At 41.4% G+C, this 13,871-nt stretch overlaps 1 protein-coding gene across 1 annotated transcript in view; it reads left to right on the top strand.

The window, feature by feature from the left end:
* UNC79 (unc-79 homolog (C. elegans)) overlaps positions 1-13,871 on the top strand; it is a 221,257-nt gene that overhangs the window by 171,978 nt on the left and 35,408 nt on the right. The window contains exons 46-47 of the mRNA XM_019518633.1: positions 4,786-4,890; positions 11,243-11,320. Of these exons, the coding sequence (XP_019374178.1) occupies positions 4,786-4,890; positions 11,243-11,320 (183 nt within the window). The remainder of the gene's footprint in view (positions 1-4,785; positions 4,891-11,242; positions 11,321-13,871) is intronic.

Below are 13,871 nucleotides of genomic sequence, written 5' to 3'. Positions count from 1 at the left end.
TTTTTTTTTTTTTTTTGGACCTTGTTTGTACATAAAGCAAAGGTTGGAATGTCTGACATACCCAGGTGCCCTCAGACAAACATGGGTGATTTCCCATCTCATCTTCTGTTATTTCAATCAAGTTCTTGTTCTGATATAGCACTTGGATAGCATTTTTTCCTTCTACGTTTCCTGGACATGAGCTACAAAAATATATTGGCAACTTTACTGGAAACAGTAAGCCTGAATTATATCACTTTGTGAAAATTCCTTCTTGAATTTGCTAATGCAGCCTAGTGACCCAGAATGGGATCATTAGCAAATATTCTGCTGCAATTTATACCCAGAGAGCACTTCATTTAGTAGAACTCCATGCCACATTATCTTTGGTATTGTTGAGAGTTTACTGTAAATGTGCACTAGAAATATCAAAATTATGATGGCTCCTGAAGAACATTTAGTATTTTGTGTTCTTCTATAATGAAAATCTCTATAGTGTACTTGTGGCAGGGCACTAAAGTGCCTGCTACTTTAAGAGCAGAAACTGCCTAGGGAGGGGGCCCTAGGAGCCAGGCAGAAACCCCACAGGTGTAGATAACTATGGCAGCAGGCTAATGAGGGAATTCACTTGCACCCGGTCAGCTGACCAGAAGAAGGCAGGGTCCTGGGCACATATAAACCCCAGGGCTGAGGCCACAGAGGTTAGTTTTCTGGCAGCAGCCAGGGGAAGGAGTCTGCAGAGAAAAATTGCCCAGAGATGCTGTGGCTGCCTGATATACTGCACATGGGGCTCCAGGAGCTCACCAGGCACCCTGGCCTACAGGCACTTAATGCTGGGGGGGGAGTTTGACTCTTTTAAAGGGACAGAGTGTACCCTGAACTGGTTGTATTATGTTATAGCCCAGGGACTCATATTTTGGTTGCTGTTTATAAACCGGTGGACCAGGCCAAGGCTACTGGGGAGGAGGAGGCCTCACTGGGGCCACATTATGGTGTGGAGACCCCAGCACCAGCGGGTGCAGCGCCAGGGGGTGCAGAGACAAAGGGGCTGCGGAGAGCCCAGCGCCAGCATAGGCACAGAGACTGGGCTGCGGAGAGCCCAGTGCCGGTGTGGGTGCAGAGACAGAGGGTGTCCCGTGAGGCATCTATTTTGAGTGGGACCCAAAAGGGGTCCAAGAACCCACAGGGTTTAGTGGGGTCCATCACAACCGTGTCCAAACACAAACTTGAGGGCAGCCTCCCTATTTATTATAGTTACCAGCAAGACTTGGCAAATGAGAAAAAGGGTGCCCATTGGGCAAGACTGGCACAGTCACGGAGACCTAGGGGCTTCACAGCCATCCCTGGGGACTCCATCCTGTGACAATAATGGACTAATGTTTCTGAATAGATAACATACATAAGTATGTTCTAGCAGGAATATAATTTTTGAACCTTGACAGTATTCAGATTCACGTGCTCATTTTGCAGCTTTGTTTTGTCTGCTGGAACCAACCATATCAGCACAACCTGCAAATATATTATGGAGCAGTATGTACTTGCCTTTCCAATAAGCACTGCATTCTCCTATAGGAGTTTAGAGGTCAGTGCCGTTGGCGCAGTCAGCCTTTTTTATCTCTGATATTTTCATAATTCCCTTTGCAGGAATATCTCAATTTCTCTTGTCTTTTTGTGTCCAGAAACTCACATCAATCTGATGTTTCCTTATCTGACTTTGTTTTCCAGGTGGCAAATTTGATTTCAGTACCTATGGTATTCTCAATTGAGAATAGCTTTGCTTCTGTGGATTGCAATCTGAGTATCTTTAATTTTCCTGTCAGTCTCAAGTCTCAAGAGGACTTTAATTTTACTTTCTTATCTCTTACAGCTGCTGAAGTTTGAACCTTAATTTAGTTTCTTGCTAACATTCATTGGGCTTTTATTAAGTAAAAACAATATAGCATTGAATTAGACATGATATCACTTTGCTATTGAAATTTTTTGCTCAAACTTACAGTAGGTCCTGTTCTTCAGCTGAGGTAATTTAATGTAGCTACACTCAAAAAAGAAAAGTCTCCCAAAAATCTATTCATATTTCTATTCTATTAAAGAACTGAATAAGATGATGATTTTTGTCTGAGTTTGGGTCCTCAGTATTAGTGACTAGCAAACCTCCAGAGTGTTCACACCTGTAATACTTCAAGGGTCTTCTCTAGGCAGCCAATCTTTCACAGATGCATTCACTTTTTTTTTAGAGTGAGCTTTGACTGTGCAGTGCTGAGTAGGGCTAAATTCTAGTTTTATTTACATCAGTTTTATATTGATGTGACTGCTCTGCACCTTATTTTCAGTTAGATTGTTCTGTGAAGGGTCATTTAAATCCATGTAATGTCTACCACCTGAATGTTGTAAAGGGGACTTGGTGGGAATTGGAAGCTGGCCCACTGCCTTCAGTAGAGTTACTCCTGATTTATACCAGAGTCCATGGGAGCAGAATTGGGCCCATTCACCTTTGAAGTCAAATGTCTAGGAACTCTTATCCTTTATCTAAGGTATAGTAAATCACTCAATATCTGAGCAAACATTTATTTTTCATTGCAAATGACAGGAACTCCTGCTCATGTAATTTAAATGTATATTTAAATAAATAAGTCTCCTCTATTCCTCCCCAGTATTAGAGAGGAGGAATTAAATATACATTTTCAAATGACAGGAGTTCTCTGGAGACAACTCGCCTAATTTGCATGTCATCCACCAATCCTAATGCACTTTACAAACATTGAGGGCTGAGGTATGGCTGGAGCATGGTGTGCTCTGAGTAAAGGGGCAGGCTTTAGTTATATCATCCTTTGAGCAACTCAGAAGGGAAACTGTGATTCACTCTATTAGGTGGGGACCTATTCCTCCTCCTCCTCCACTATTTAAACAACTGATTGTGCTGAGTGTAGACCCAAGCACAGCACATACTGGCCAGAACAGTGGTGCCTCTATTTTCCTAGCAATCTTTGGGGTTTTTCTGCCATGTCCATTATACTCGAATGCCCTCTGTGTAAGATCAGCCCTGCTTAAAGTTTCTGGACCACTGAGTCTGCTTCCTTTTCATAGTAAAATCTTGGGTTGGGTATTTTTATTCATATGTGATGGCTGACTTTTTTACTACAGATTTTCTTTTCTAAATATTCCTAGTAGCAGCAATGGTGATTTTGTCATTGGGGTGACATTTGGGTAGATGCAGGTAGATGCTGTGTACAGTGTGATGGAGCATATTGATGAAATCTCATCTAATGAAAATATGCTGTTTCATGGAAACCTAAGGGCAGACTCCTATTTTGCTGTATGCACCCAAATGTCACTTACCCAACTGTGCGACTGCTAGGGTTGTGCAAAGCTTCAATCGCTAATTTGATTCAGCCCGATTCAGTGGCCAAATCTCTGAATCCAAATCAAATCAGGAGACCCTTTAATTTCTTCGAATTGATTTGGAACCCTCCGAATCGATTCAGAAAGATTTGATGATTCAGACATAGACACAGCTTTAAATGTTTTTTCTACGTAACTCAAGGTAGCAGGAGGCTCGTGAATGCTGTGATGCTGGGGCAGATGAAGCATCCTACAGGAGCACAGGAGGCTCCCTAGCACGCTCAGCAGCAGACTTGGAAGTGGACCAGAAACACTTCCGGTCCACTTCCAGGTCTGTGGGGGAGTGCACTGGGGGCCCCCCGGCTCGGCGACTGGTGCCTCCTGGATCTGGTGGGGCACCCAGGGTCCCCCCATGGCTGATTGCCAAGCCAGGGGGAGGGACGTGGGGGGGGCCCATGCACTCCCCGGCTGACCTGGAAGTGAACCCAGAAGTGGACCGAAAGGCCCCCCTGTGCTTCTGTGGGACACTCCATCTGCTGTCCCGTCTCAGCATTCATGAGCTGTGCCTGGTACCTCGAGGTATGTAGAAAAAAAAATTAAAGCTGTGCCTATTGCTGAATCGCTGATTCTCTGAATCAGCGTTGAATCTTCAGATTTGGATTTGGTTGAATCGAATCGGGGGACAGTGATCTGAATCAACAAATCAAATCACTCTCCCCAATTTGGCCTGAATCTGAATCTGAGTTGAATACAGCCCGTTTCGCACACCTGTAGTAACTGCTGTCTTTGGCACTTCTGCCTAGTGAGCATTTATTGCATGTGGTGTGAGCATTGCAAAGCTACTGAGCATTTGCAGCAGGCTGCCCTCTAGCTGGGCAGGCGCACAGCTCCATACATGTGTATTGGGGCAAACATAAGAGCCAAAGTTGCAGCCAGGCAGAACAAAACAAAAACTGACTAGTGGGGAGGGTAGAGGTGAAGGTATGACAGGGCAGCTTCTGGGAATTTTATTTCTGGTTTAAATGTGTTCATGTTGTAACAATGCTGCATGTCTCCATGTACCTCATTGGCTTGTAGAGGGTGGGGAGAGGGGAGAAAGGGTTAAGGAAGACTGGAGACAGAGCTGTCTTGCCTACCTGATGGGATGCACTTCCAACAACAACTGTGTTTTGCATATAAAATATGCACACATTGATATATGGCCTTCCACCAGTTAAAAAATGAGTCTTTCCATTGACTTCAGAAAGCTTTGGAATGGGTCCATAGAAGTATACAAATGAAGGGTCACTTATTTCTATGTTTTCTGTGACGCAAAGCCAAAACCACATTTGTGTGATTTTTCTTTTATTCTCTCTTAACTGTTTATAATGAATTAAAAACAAATTTGGGAGGTGACTAATTTTCTGCTGCAGTATTTGATGTCAGTGAATTTCTAGAACCTTTCAGGAAATTTTTCCTGTGTTTTAGGAAAGGGATAAGTTCTACCTGACCCGAAGTGTCATCCTGGAGTTACTACAAGCACTAAAGTTAAAATCCCCCTTACCAGATACAAACCTGCTGCTGCTGGTACAGGTAAGTAAATATGCCTTTCAAAGTCTTTCATGCTATCCAGGGGTTGTGAGTATTAAAGTCCCAATTCAGCAAAATGCCTAAGAAGTGTTTCAAAAAAGAACCTGACAAGAAAAAGTTAAACCTACACTTCCACTAAAGGCCTTAAAAACTAAGGATTATATTTGCAAATTGTGCATATATTTGGACACCTGACTTGATATGTAAGCACCTAAGTGACCCAGTTTTCAAAAGTGCTGATGACTCACAGCACCTTTGCTTATGCCCTGGTCTACATACTACATCCCAGAGGAGCTGCAGTTACAGATGCATCTTAGGGTTCATATCATAGCCCTCTAGCCAATCAGATGGTAGTCCTAGAGCAAGAAGAGCTAGTTGGAGTAGAGTGAAATCCCCCCTTTTTTTTTGAGAAGCAGCAAAGTTGCTTCTGGCCCATGAAGGATCTTCTCCTCACTGAGAGGATTCTTTTAGCGAAGGATATACCAGGTGGCATGTCTGCTTCCCTTACCATGCTTCTGGCCCAAGGCAAGATTTTAGCTGAGATTTTCAAAGAAGCCGAAGGGCAGTAGACATTTAAATCCTACTGCAGATCAGTGGGAGGTGGTTGGTCTCTTGGGCTAGGTACAAACATTTAAAAATCTTGAGACAGAATTGATCTAAGTTACGTGGTTTTCTGTAAGCAGCTTAGTTTAGATCAGTACTAATCTGAACACATTCCTCCCTTCATGGGGAGCAAATCTTAAATCTTAGTTTTGCCATTTTAAAACCAGTTTTGTGTGCCAAATTTCTGTTCTGTTATGGGTCTACACCAGTTTCCAATCACTTATTCGGGTAAAAGTGTAATGTCTGTACCTGGCCTCAGGCTTCTTTGAAAGCCCCTGGTTTTAATAATGATAATAATAATGATGATGATAATAATAAAAACCTCTCCTACCTGTTCAGGTGACAAAATTGGAGGTGAGCCTGAGTTATAAAGTGCAAGTTTGGGGCCTGGAGTTCCCTAGAATTCCAGGCTAACTGAGAGCTCATTGTCCTTACCAGACTCACTCTATAAACAATTTTTAAGGAGTCCTGTGATACCAAACTGAGGAAAATAAGCCATCAAGCAGTGGCCATTCTGCTGAGGACCAGCAGTTTTGAACATGGCTGGTTGGCAGTACAGCTTCCTGCACTGTGCAGTTGGCTCGTCACTGTTTGCATTCAGTAGCTTAAATGACAAAGAATCAGCATAAAAGTGACTCTGATGGTCCAAGCAGTCTGAGCTTTGTTAATGCCCTCCTTGGGTCATTTCCAGTCTGTCTTGCATCACAGCATTTCCTCCCTTAATGTGGCCAGTGCTATGTCTTAACATATGTTATTATGAGCTGATCCTCTTGTGAGTACTGGTACATTAGTCATAGAAAATAAGCAGTTGCCACTTGACTGAAAAATAACATTGACAGTTTAAATTATATAGCAGTTAGAATGACTCTGAAAACAGTTATTATAACATCAGGGAAGGAAAATGAAAAAAAAAACTTTTTTGGGGGGGGAGCACAAAGGCGATTTTAATTAAATCAGAATTGTTTTAATTAAAACATCACAAAATTCTGTTTTAGGTATGGATTTCTATTTTCAGTGTCGGTAAAAACTGCATAGTAATTGTAAAGGTGAAGAGTGCATGACTTGTGGAATTATTATTGGGAGATAGGTTTCTTCAGAATACTGACTTAAATCCACACTGATGTATAGTGACCCAAGTTGTTACTAGCTGAGGGCTGCTCAGAGCATATGGCATGATTGTGTGAGGTATGCAATGCCCTCAGTGCCCCTTAGCTGCAGCGAACTCCCACTGAATTATAGACTATGCCATTCTTACTCTTCTGTGCTGCGTCATGTATGTGGCTGTGGGTTTTAGCATGTAAATACTTATTACCCTTTGGGAACTGGACAATCTTGTGTGAGGTTGACAACCAGTTATCTGAGTATCTGATCCAGTTCAATGTCAAAAGCTTAATGGGAGCTGGAAATTGAACCCAGAGCTGTTGGTTCCCTCCCATGGTCTAGCTACTAAACACAACTCTTTTATGTAGTGGAGACAAGTAGAAAACCATTTCTAGGGCTTCCCAGCTAGCACTGTTCCTATACACTACATTCACTTTGAGGGTAATGTAGGAAATCAGCTAAGAAAATCACAAATAATATAATTTTTAGTTTTCCTTCAATATCTGTGAAATGAGGAGTTGTTTCAGTTTGTCACACTACCCTGAGAAGCTCCTAGAAAATTCACATTCACTTGCACTATCTTATGTTCATAAAATCTGTAGCAGTGGTACTGCAAGACAAATGGAAAAACAATTCACTTCCAAGAACCTTCCTTCAGAAGCCCCCTCCTCCCGAAGCTGTTAGCATGTGCATAAGCCTCTCTGTGTGCAGTGCATATAGAAGACAGATTCAGTCAAGTTGATCAAGATAAAAAGGAGGGTAGAAGCACTTTATTTTAATGATGGATTGGGTGTGGGCTGGATAACAAAGGAATTCCTGGAGTACACATTTGACACCCACATTCACTTCAGATTACTCACTACCGTCAGGGTAACTGGTGACATAAACACTAAGTGTGATGGGAATTATTTTACCAAACTTTATTAAAAGGGGAATGGGTAAGCATGGAGACAAATGATACCTTGCCCATGCCCTTGGTAGGTTAGAAGAGAGACAGGCAGTCCCTTCCCCAACACTCTCCCTGTGAGTGACTTCTGTAATGCATATGCTTGTGCTCTCCAGGGAAGTTGGACTCTCTGTAGGAGGCCCACACATGACCCTGTGTACATCAGTTAAGTCCCACTGAAAAAGGCTTGGGGGTGACCCACTGCACAGGGGTGAATGTCAACCCCACCCGAAGTTGTGAGTGAGACCATTCAGCTTAGCTGTACTATGCATTGCAGTCCAGAATCATTCAAACTAGATTCTGCTTGTCAATTGAATCAGAAAGGTGCTTTATGCGCTTGCTTTTTTTTTTAAGGTGTTTAACTGATATATTCACTAATTCACAAAATGCATTATTTCACCCCAGGGCTCCTGGACCTTTGTGCTAATTAATACATTTTTATTGTAACAAAACTGAGGTTGATGCTGGGAGATGCTGAGTAGAAGTGGTGGAAATTTTTTATCTAAAATATTTTTTTGTAGATAAATACTTTTCTTGCCAATAAAATGGACTTCTCTGTAGAAAGATCCATTTTGAGGAATTTTTTTCAGTTTTACATTGCAAATATAAAGTATCCAAACTCAGCAAGCCCCCAAGCGTAGCTACCAAATGCATATAATTGGGAGGGGTGGCCCTGTGCTTTGATGAATACTCAAAATATTCTGAAGAGAAATTTTAATCAACATTTAGAAACCTTATTGGCGTGGATTTTTTTTCATGCAGCACTAAACAAACAAAATGATCCCTCCCCATCCCCCAACCAGAACATGAGAATTCCCGACCATCTCTAATGTGGAGTGTTCCCACTGATTTTAATTGGCAGGCAACTCTTAGCAGGATGTACTTAGTACTTCTAAGGACTGGGTGCCAGCTTCTCTGGTATCTTTACTCTATTGTTTTAAACAGAGGTTTCTTTAGCTGAAAGGTCCAGTGGTTCAGGAAAAAACTAATCTGCACTCTGTATTCCCAACAGTAAATCTTAGAATTTGAAGGCTTCAGTCTGATCTGGAATTTACTGATTAATGTGTATATTTGCTAAAATGTAGCATATTATTAATTTCATTTTGTTACTGATCTAACAGAAGAGCTTGCTAAGTTATTGATGTAGCTGTAATCACGGTGGCTTTTCACAAATGAGTATTTACAGACTCAGAAAATGTTGGTTTAGATCCTTTAAATGCAATTTCCCAAATTATAACATTTGTTCTCTAGATTCCTCAGGGCTGTACTGTTTTTCTTTTATTTTCCTGTTTTATTAGCTGCATATTGCTGTTGAAATTAATTAGTGCATATGAGTAATTATATTCTGGAAACTGATCACTGCAAAATTAATACAGGCATCTGTTTTAGGCTCTTGTAAATTCTTACAGTTTGTCGGTTTATTTTTGAAAGATCTTGTGATTTGTTTGATCAACATACAAATTTTCTCCAACACAAGGTTCACTTACATCTTACCAGGAAACCAGTTGCCTTCTTAGTTTCCATACCCAGTCTTTAATTAGAAGATATTGGTCCAAGCCATTCATAGAGGAACTACTTTTTTAACCAGCATTGTGAATCCCAAGACTTTAGTCTCCTTTTTCTTACTAGTGTAAATTTGCAGTAACTTCATGGAAGGCAGTGAGATGAGATTTGTGATAGCACCTGGTGATTTCCATAAGAGTCAGACCTTGGTTTTATTTCTTTTCAGTTAACATGTATTTATTATTCCTTTTTAACAATAAAACCTTGGAGGTTGCACCCATGATGGACCAGATCTTCAGTTAGCATAAAATGGCATAGTTCTGTTGCTTCTGACTTACCTCATTTTAGTATCTCACCCTCTGAATAAAAACATAATACATATCTGTTATTTAAGATAAAGATTCCCTGGAAGCTGTTTCTTGACAATAATTTTTTAGAACTCGGAGTATGAGTATGTGTAAAGATAAGGAGTAATGAATAAATGGTCTTGTCGGGGTGGGGAGTATGTTGCATATTAGATATTTCTTCCACTCAGATTCAGCAGACAAGACTATTTATTCATTACTCTGCAACTTTATCTCCATTAGGAAGAGACACAACAGATATTTGCCTGTTCCCGATACTTTAACAGTGTGACTTCCTTTGCGTACGAGTGGTGTTAAATCTGTTGCTAGTGGCATATTGATGTCTTGTGGTATTTGTAGGGAGTTGAGATGAATGACAGGAAGTGGAATTGAAAATGAGAAATGTTTTGTTTTGAGCCTTCTTCTGGCTTATCCAACCTTTCTTCACTGCTGTGCTGCTCTGAGAGGATCTTCACAGCTTCAGGCCAGATGTGACAAAGGATAAGCTGAACAGCACCTGATTGCTCATTACAAACTTTATGGATATTGTCAACCATTGTTGGTGTTTTAAATTAATCTAGGTTATATAACCTGCCCTTTGAATGCATTGCATGCAGTAGGTTAATACAATTTCAATATAGCCTTTATAGGAGAATAACTTTTAAAGTAAGCAATGCTTCTTCTTAGCAAGACAGTCCACTTAAATAGATTTGAAATACCTGGCCAGAGTCAGGGTTTGGGTGACCTTGTCTGAACATTACCCTAAACACATTGATTTCTCTTTGTGCTGTTTTCCTTTCAAGAACAGACTTCTAAGTCTGATGCATGAGTGTTCCTAAGTTCTTGGTACGTAATATGAAGATTCTCATTGAAATGTATTATAAGAAGGTGTAAGTTGTGAGTAGCTAGAAATGATGCTTCCTAGCACCATAGGGGACCCTGGGGACAAGAGGTGGGACAATCAATAATAACCGTGATACTAAACTTGTGCGCTACACTACTGAAATTTATGGCAAGATTGGTGAATCAGAACATAAATTGCCAAGAAAGAAATCTAGGTTTAGACTTGTGAACCTTGTATTTCTACTTGATTTTTGGAGGGATGACATGCTGCTTTTGCTATGGACAGAAACTAAATTGCTCAAGGACAAGGTTAATGTTAGGATAGCCAACTCTGTGGAGCAGACACAATCTTTTCTGTAAAGTGTCTAGCACAGTATTTCACCTATACAGAAAATAAACAGCAATATTCAGAGACCCTTTTTCTGAATAGCTTGGGTATTGGAGATTGGGGTTGGGAGGAAGTGGGCAGAGGAATTAGGATTATATAGGAGTGAAAAAAAGGGGATTGGAGGCAAATAAGGGAAAATTAAAGCATCATAAAAGTCCAGTGAAACCTAAATCAAGCCCAGAACTTACTGGGTTTGACTCAAGTATTGCTTAATTCTTTGGGTTGTGTTATGCAAGAGGTCAGACTAGATGAATATAATGCTCCATTCTGGATGTAAAATAAACTCATTTAGTGCATCCATGGTGTAATTCCAGGGCAATCACTAGAGTCACACAAGTGATGACTATTTCCCTCATCCTTTTTTATGTCTGAACTCAAGATTTCCTGCACAAAACAGTATATGCATGCCACCTTGTGTACTTTAACAACAGTTGGTTCATCTGGCAATTAATTTGCTTATAACAGCCGACAAACTAGTTTGTTTATAGTGGCAGAACTAGCTCTTTTGTGTCCGAAGGCAGATTCCTACAAATGTAAGCAGAGTTGAGCTGAGCTTAATAAAATCATAAATTACTGATTACTGTCTTCAGGCTCCTGCAAATATAATTCATTTTAATTTCTTATTAGTTTGTTTGTGCAGATGCTGGAACAAAACTAGCTGAGTCAACAATCTTGCACAAACAGATGATTGCGTCTATTCCTGGAGTAAGTACTTACCAAAACTCCCTGCCTGTATTTCTGCTTTTTTAGAAGTATGTCTGCTTCAGTGTTGATCCTCAGCTTATTTTGCTAAGTCTGCCTTCCTCTCACCTTTATTTCTCTTCTGGTTTGACAGGTGTACTGAGTGTAGAAAGTGAGATGTTTCTCTTTTATAAGCCATTAGCGAAAACTTTTAAGTAACACAACTTGATAGTGCAGCCCTTACTTGCTTGAGTAATTATTATTCATACAACAAGCCCCACTGATGTAATGGGGTACTCCTTCAAATGAGGATCACTTTGCCATTTTCCAGAGGTTCAAATATATGGAGAGGAGACCAACTAAATGATCCCCAGAAAAGTCAAAGTGGGAGGTTTCAGGCCATTGGCTCCTATCCCCAAAAAGTCATGCATGGGAGCTTTTGGCATCTTTTCTGTGATATTTAGAGTTTTAAATCTATTATGCTTATGTGTGTAGCTGAATTACCAGTAGTTAGGTGGCTAGATACCAATCTGCAGTCTGACTTATTCATTCCAAATCTACTCTATGATTTGCAGAATCTCTTTATCCATATGCAAGTCTCACCCAGACCTAGAGATGGCCCAAAGGAGTCTTCTGTATCTAACATCTTGGTGTCTATGATTTTGAATGCTGAGCTCCACTGATAATTAACATTCCTCTAATGGAACCTCTTTATTTTATTTTGATGAAGGTAGCCAGGTTGGTCTTGATATAACAAGGCATGAGAGAAATTGATCACTTCAGAAGAAATCTCAGAGGAGAAAAGTGTTCTGTTGTTTAAATGCATCATGTTACTGCTGAGAGCAACTGAATAAATAGTCAGCTTGAAATAGAGCATTATTATTCAGGAGGTTTGAGTACAATACCTTTTATAATTCCATCACTCAATTTAAAAGAACCAATGTGGAATCTTTAGTCCACATAAACTGGATGGAGGACACACTGACAGGGCTGCCAGTGACCTTATTTTACTGTTTGTTATCCTGTCAAGGGAACTGACAGGCATAGCATTTGAAGAGACAGAAGGTGCTATAGTTCACCACCATGTAGATTCATATTAACATAGAAAAATGAGAAACACTCAGGTCAGCTGCTTAAATACAGAATTTGACCAGATTTTCAAATTTCAGGAACAAGAATTCAATTAAAGCTAAAGTAGTTTATGACCAAAACCAACTCAGGCTGCTATACATGCTCAGATAAGCATGTTTGGTTTCCATGCTCCAGGGGTTTTACACAGGAGACTAAGGGAATGCTCTCTGCTAACATACATTATTGCTTTATGGGACAGGAGCATTGTAAGTTCCTTTGAAACCATATATACCGACCAGTCTTGTAAACACTGGCTTATTTTTGAGAAAGCAAAGATTTATGTTGTTAAAGTAAATCTTGTGTTCATTACATCCACAATAACTAGGCATTTAGGAAATCTCAGTGTTTCAGAAGTCCAGAGTATCCACAGCTCTCATTGACTTGGCTAGAGTTATGAGCTGCTCAGGTGACTTGTAAAACAAACCCTTGTATTCAAAGGCTCCTGCGTAGTCTGACTTATTCCTTATTTTAGTTTGGTAATTTAATGTATTACATTTCTCTGCATCCACTTTTCATGTCTTTCACTAACCGCAAGCTGGAGTGACACAGACTATTTCTGTGACTTGTGTTAGGAGCTATGTTGAGGTGCATTGGTCAGTAAGAGCATATGGACAAAATTGTGCTGCTACAATGTAGTTTGGGCCCAGCTCTCATCTTGCCATACAGGGCACATCTACATGTGCCCCTATGGTTCTGTTGTTACTGTGCCATCATTAATACTTCCTTTAGGCTCCTTTAGGAAGTACTAAATAATGAAGCAGTAACAGCCATTACTAAACCGTGTTGGTGGTGCACGGTTATTTTTAACTGCCATGTCACCAGAACAATGAGCTATAGTGAGGGAGCATGTTGCTACAGTGATGTAGCTGTGGCATCACAGTTTAAGCGTCTCATGTAGACGTGCCTTTGGCACAGACTATTTCTCCTTCTATGCCAACTCTATTGCATCTCTTATCCATTTGTGAAAGAAGTACAGGGAGTTCATGCAGTAGGGTGACATGTAGGTTGGCTCATGACTGAGTTTTATGACATTACTAGCCAATTCCCCAGCCAAGAATTACCGGGGGTGGGGTGGGGGTGGTGGGCAGCGGGCAGGGTTGGAGCCCTGTGCCCCCCACTCTGGGGCCACTCCTCTTCCCTCCTGCTGCTTGGGGTCCGGGCCCATTCCACCCCTCCCTGCCTGAGTGTCGGGGGAGGTGAGTGGGCCTGGGCCCAGTGCAGGACAGGACTGGGCCTGAGGCTGGGGAGAAGCCAGGCTGCCACAGCAGGGTGGGGGGGGAGCAGTGGGCCCAGGCCAACCTGGCGGCAGCAGGGGGATGGGAGGAGCAGGCTCAGGGCCGACGCGGTGGAGGGGGAAGGGGCGGAATGGGCCTGGGCCCAATGGGGGGAGGAGTCCCACTCTTCCCCTTCCCCAGCCACTGCTGTGTTGGGCCCGGCCTGCTGC

This window comes from Gavialis gangeticus, unplaced genomic scaffold (genome assembly GCF_001723915.1).
Source record: "Gavialis gangeticus isolate Ggan-Ray unplaced genomic scaffold, GavGan_comp1, whole genome shotgun sequence".
NCBI classification, from domain to species: domain Eukaryota; kingdom Metazoa; phylum Chordata; order Crocodylia; family Gavialidae; genus Gavialis; species Gavialis gangeticus.
This window is presented reverse-complemented; position numbering and strand designations above follow the sequence as displayed.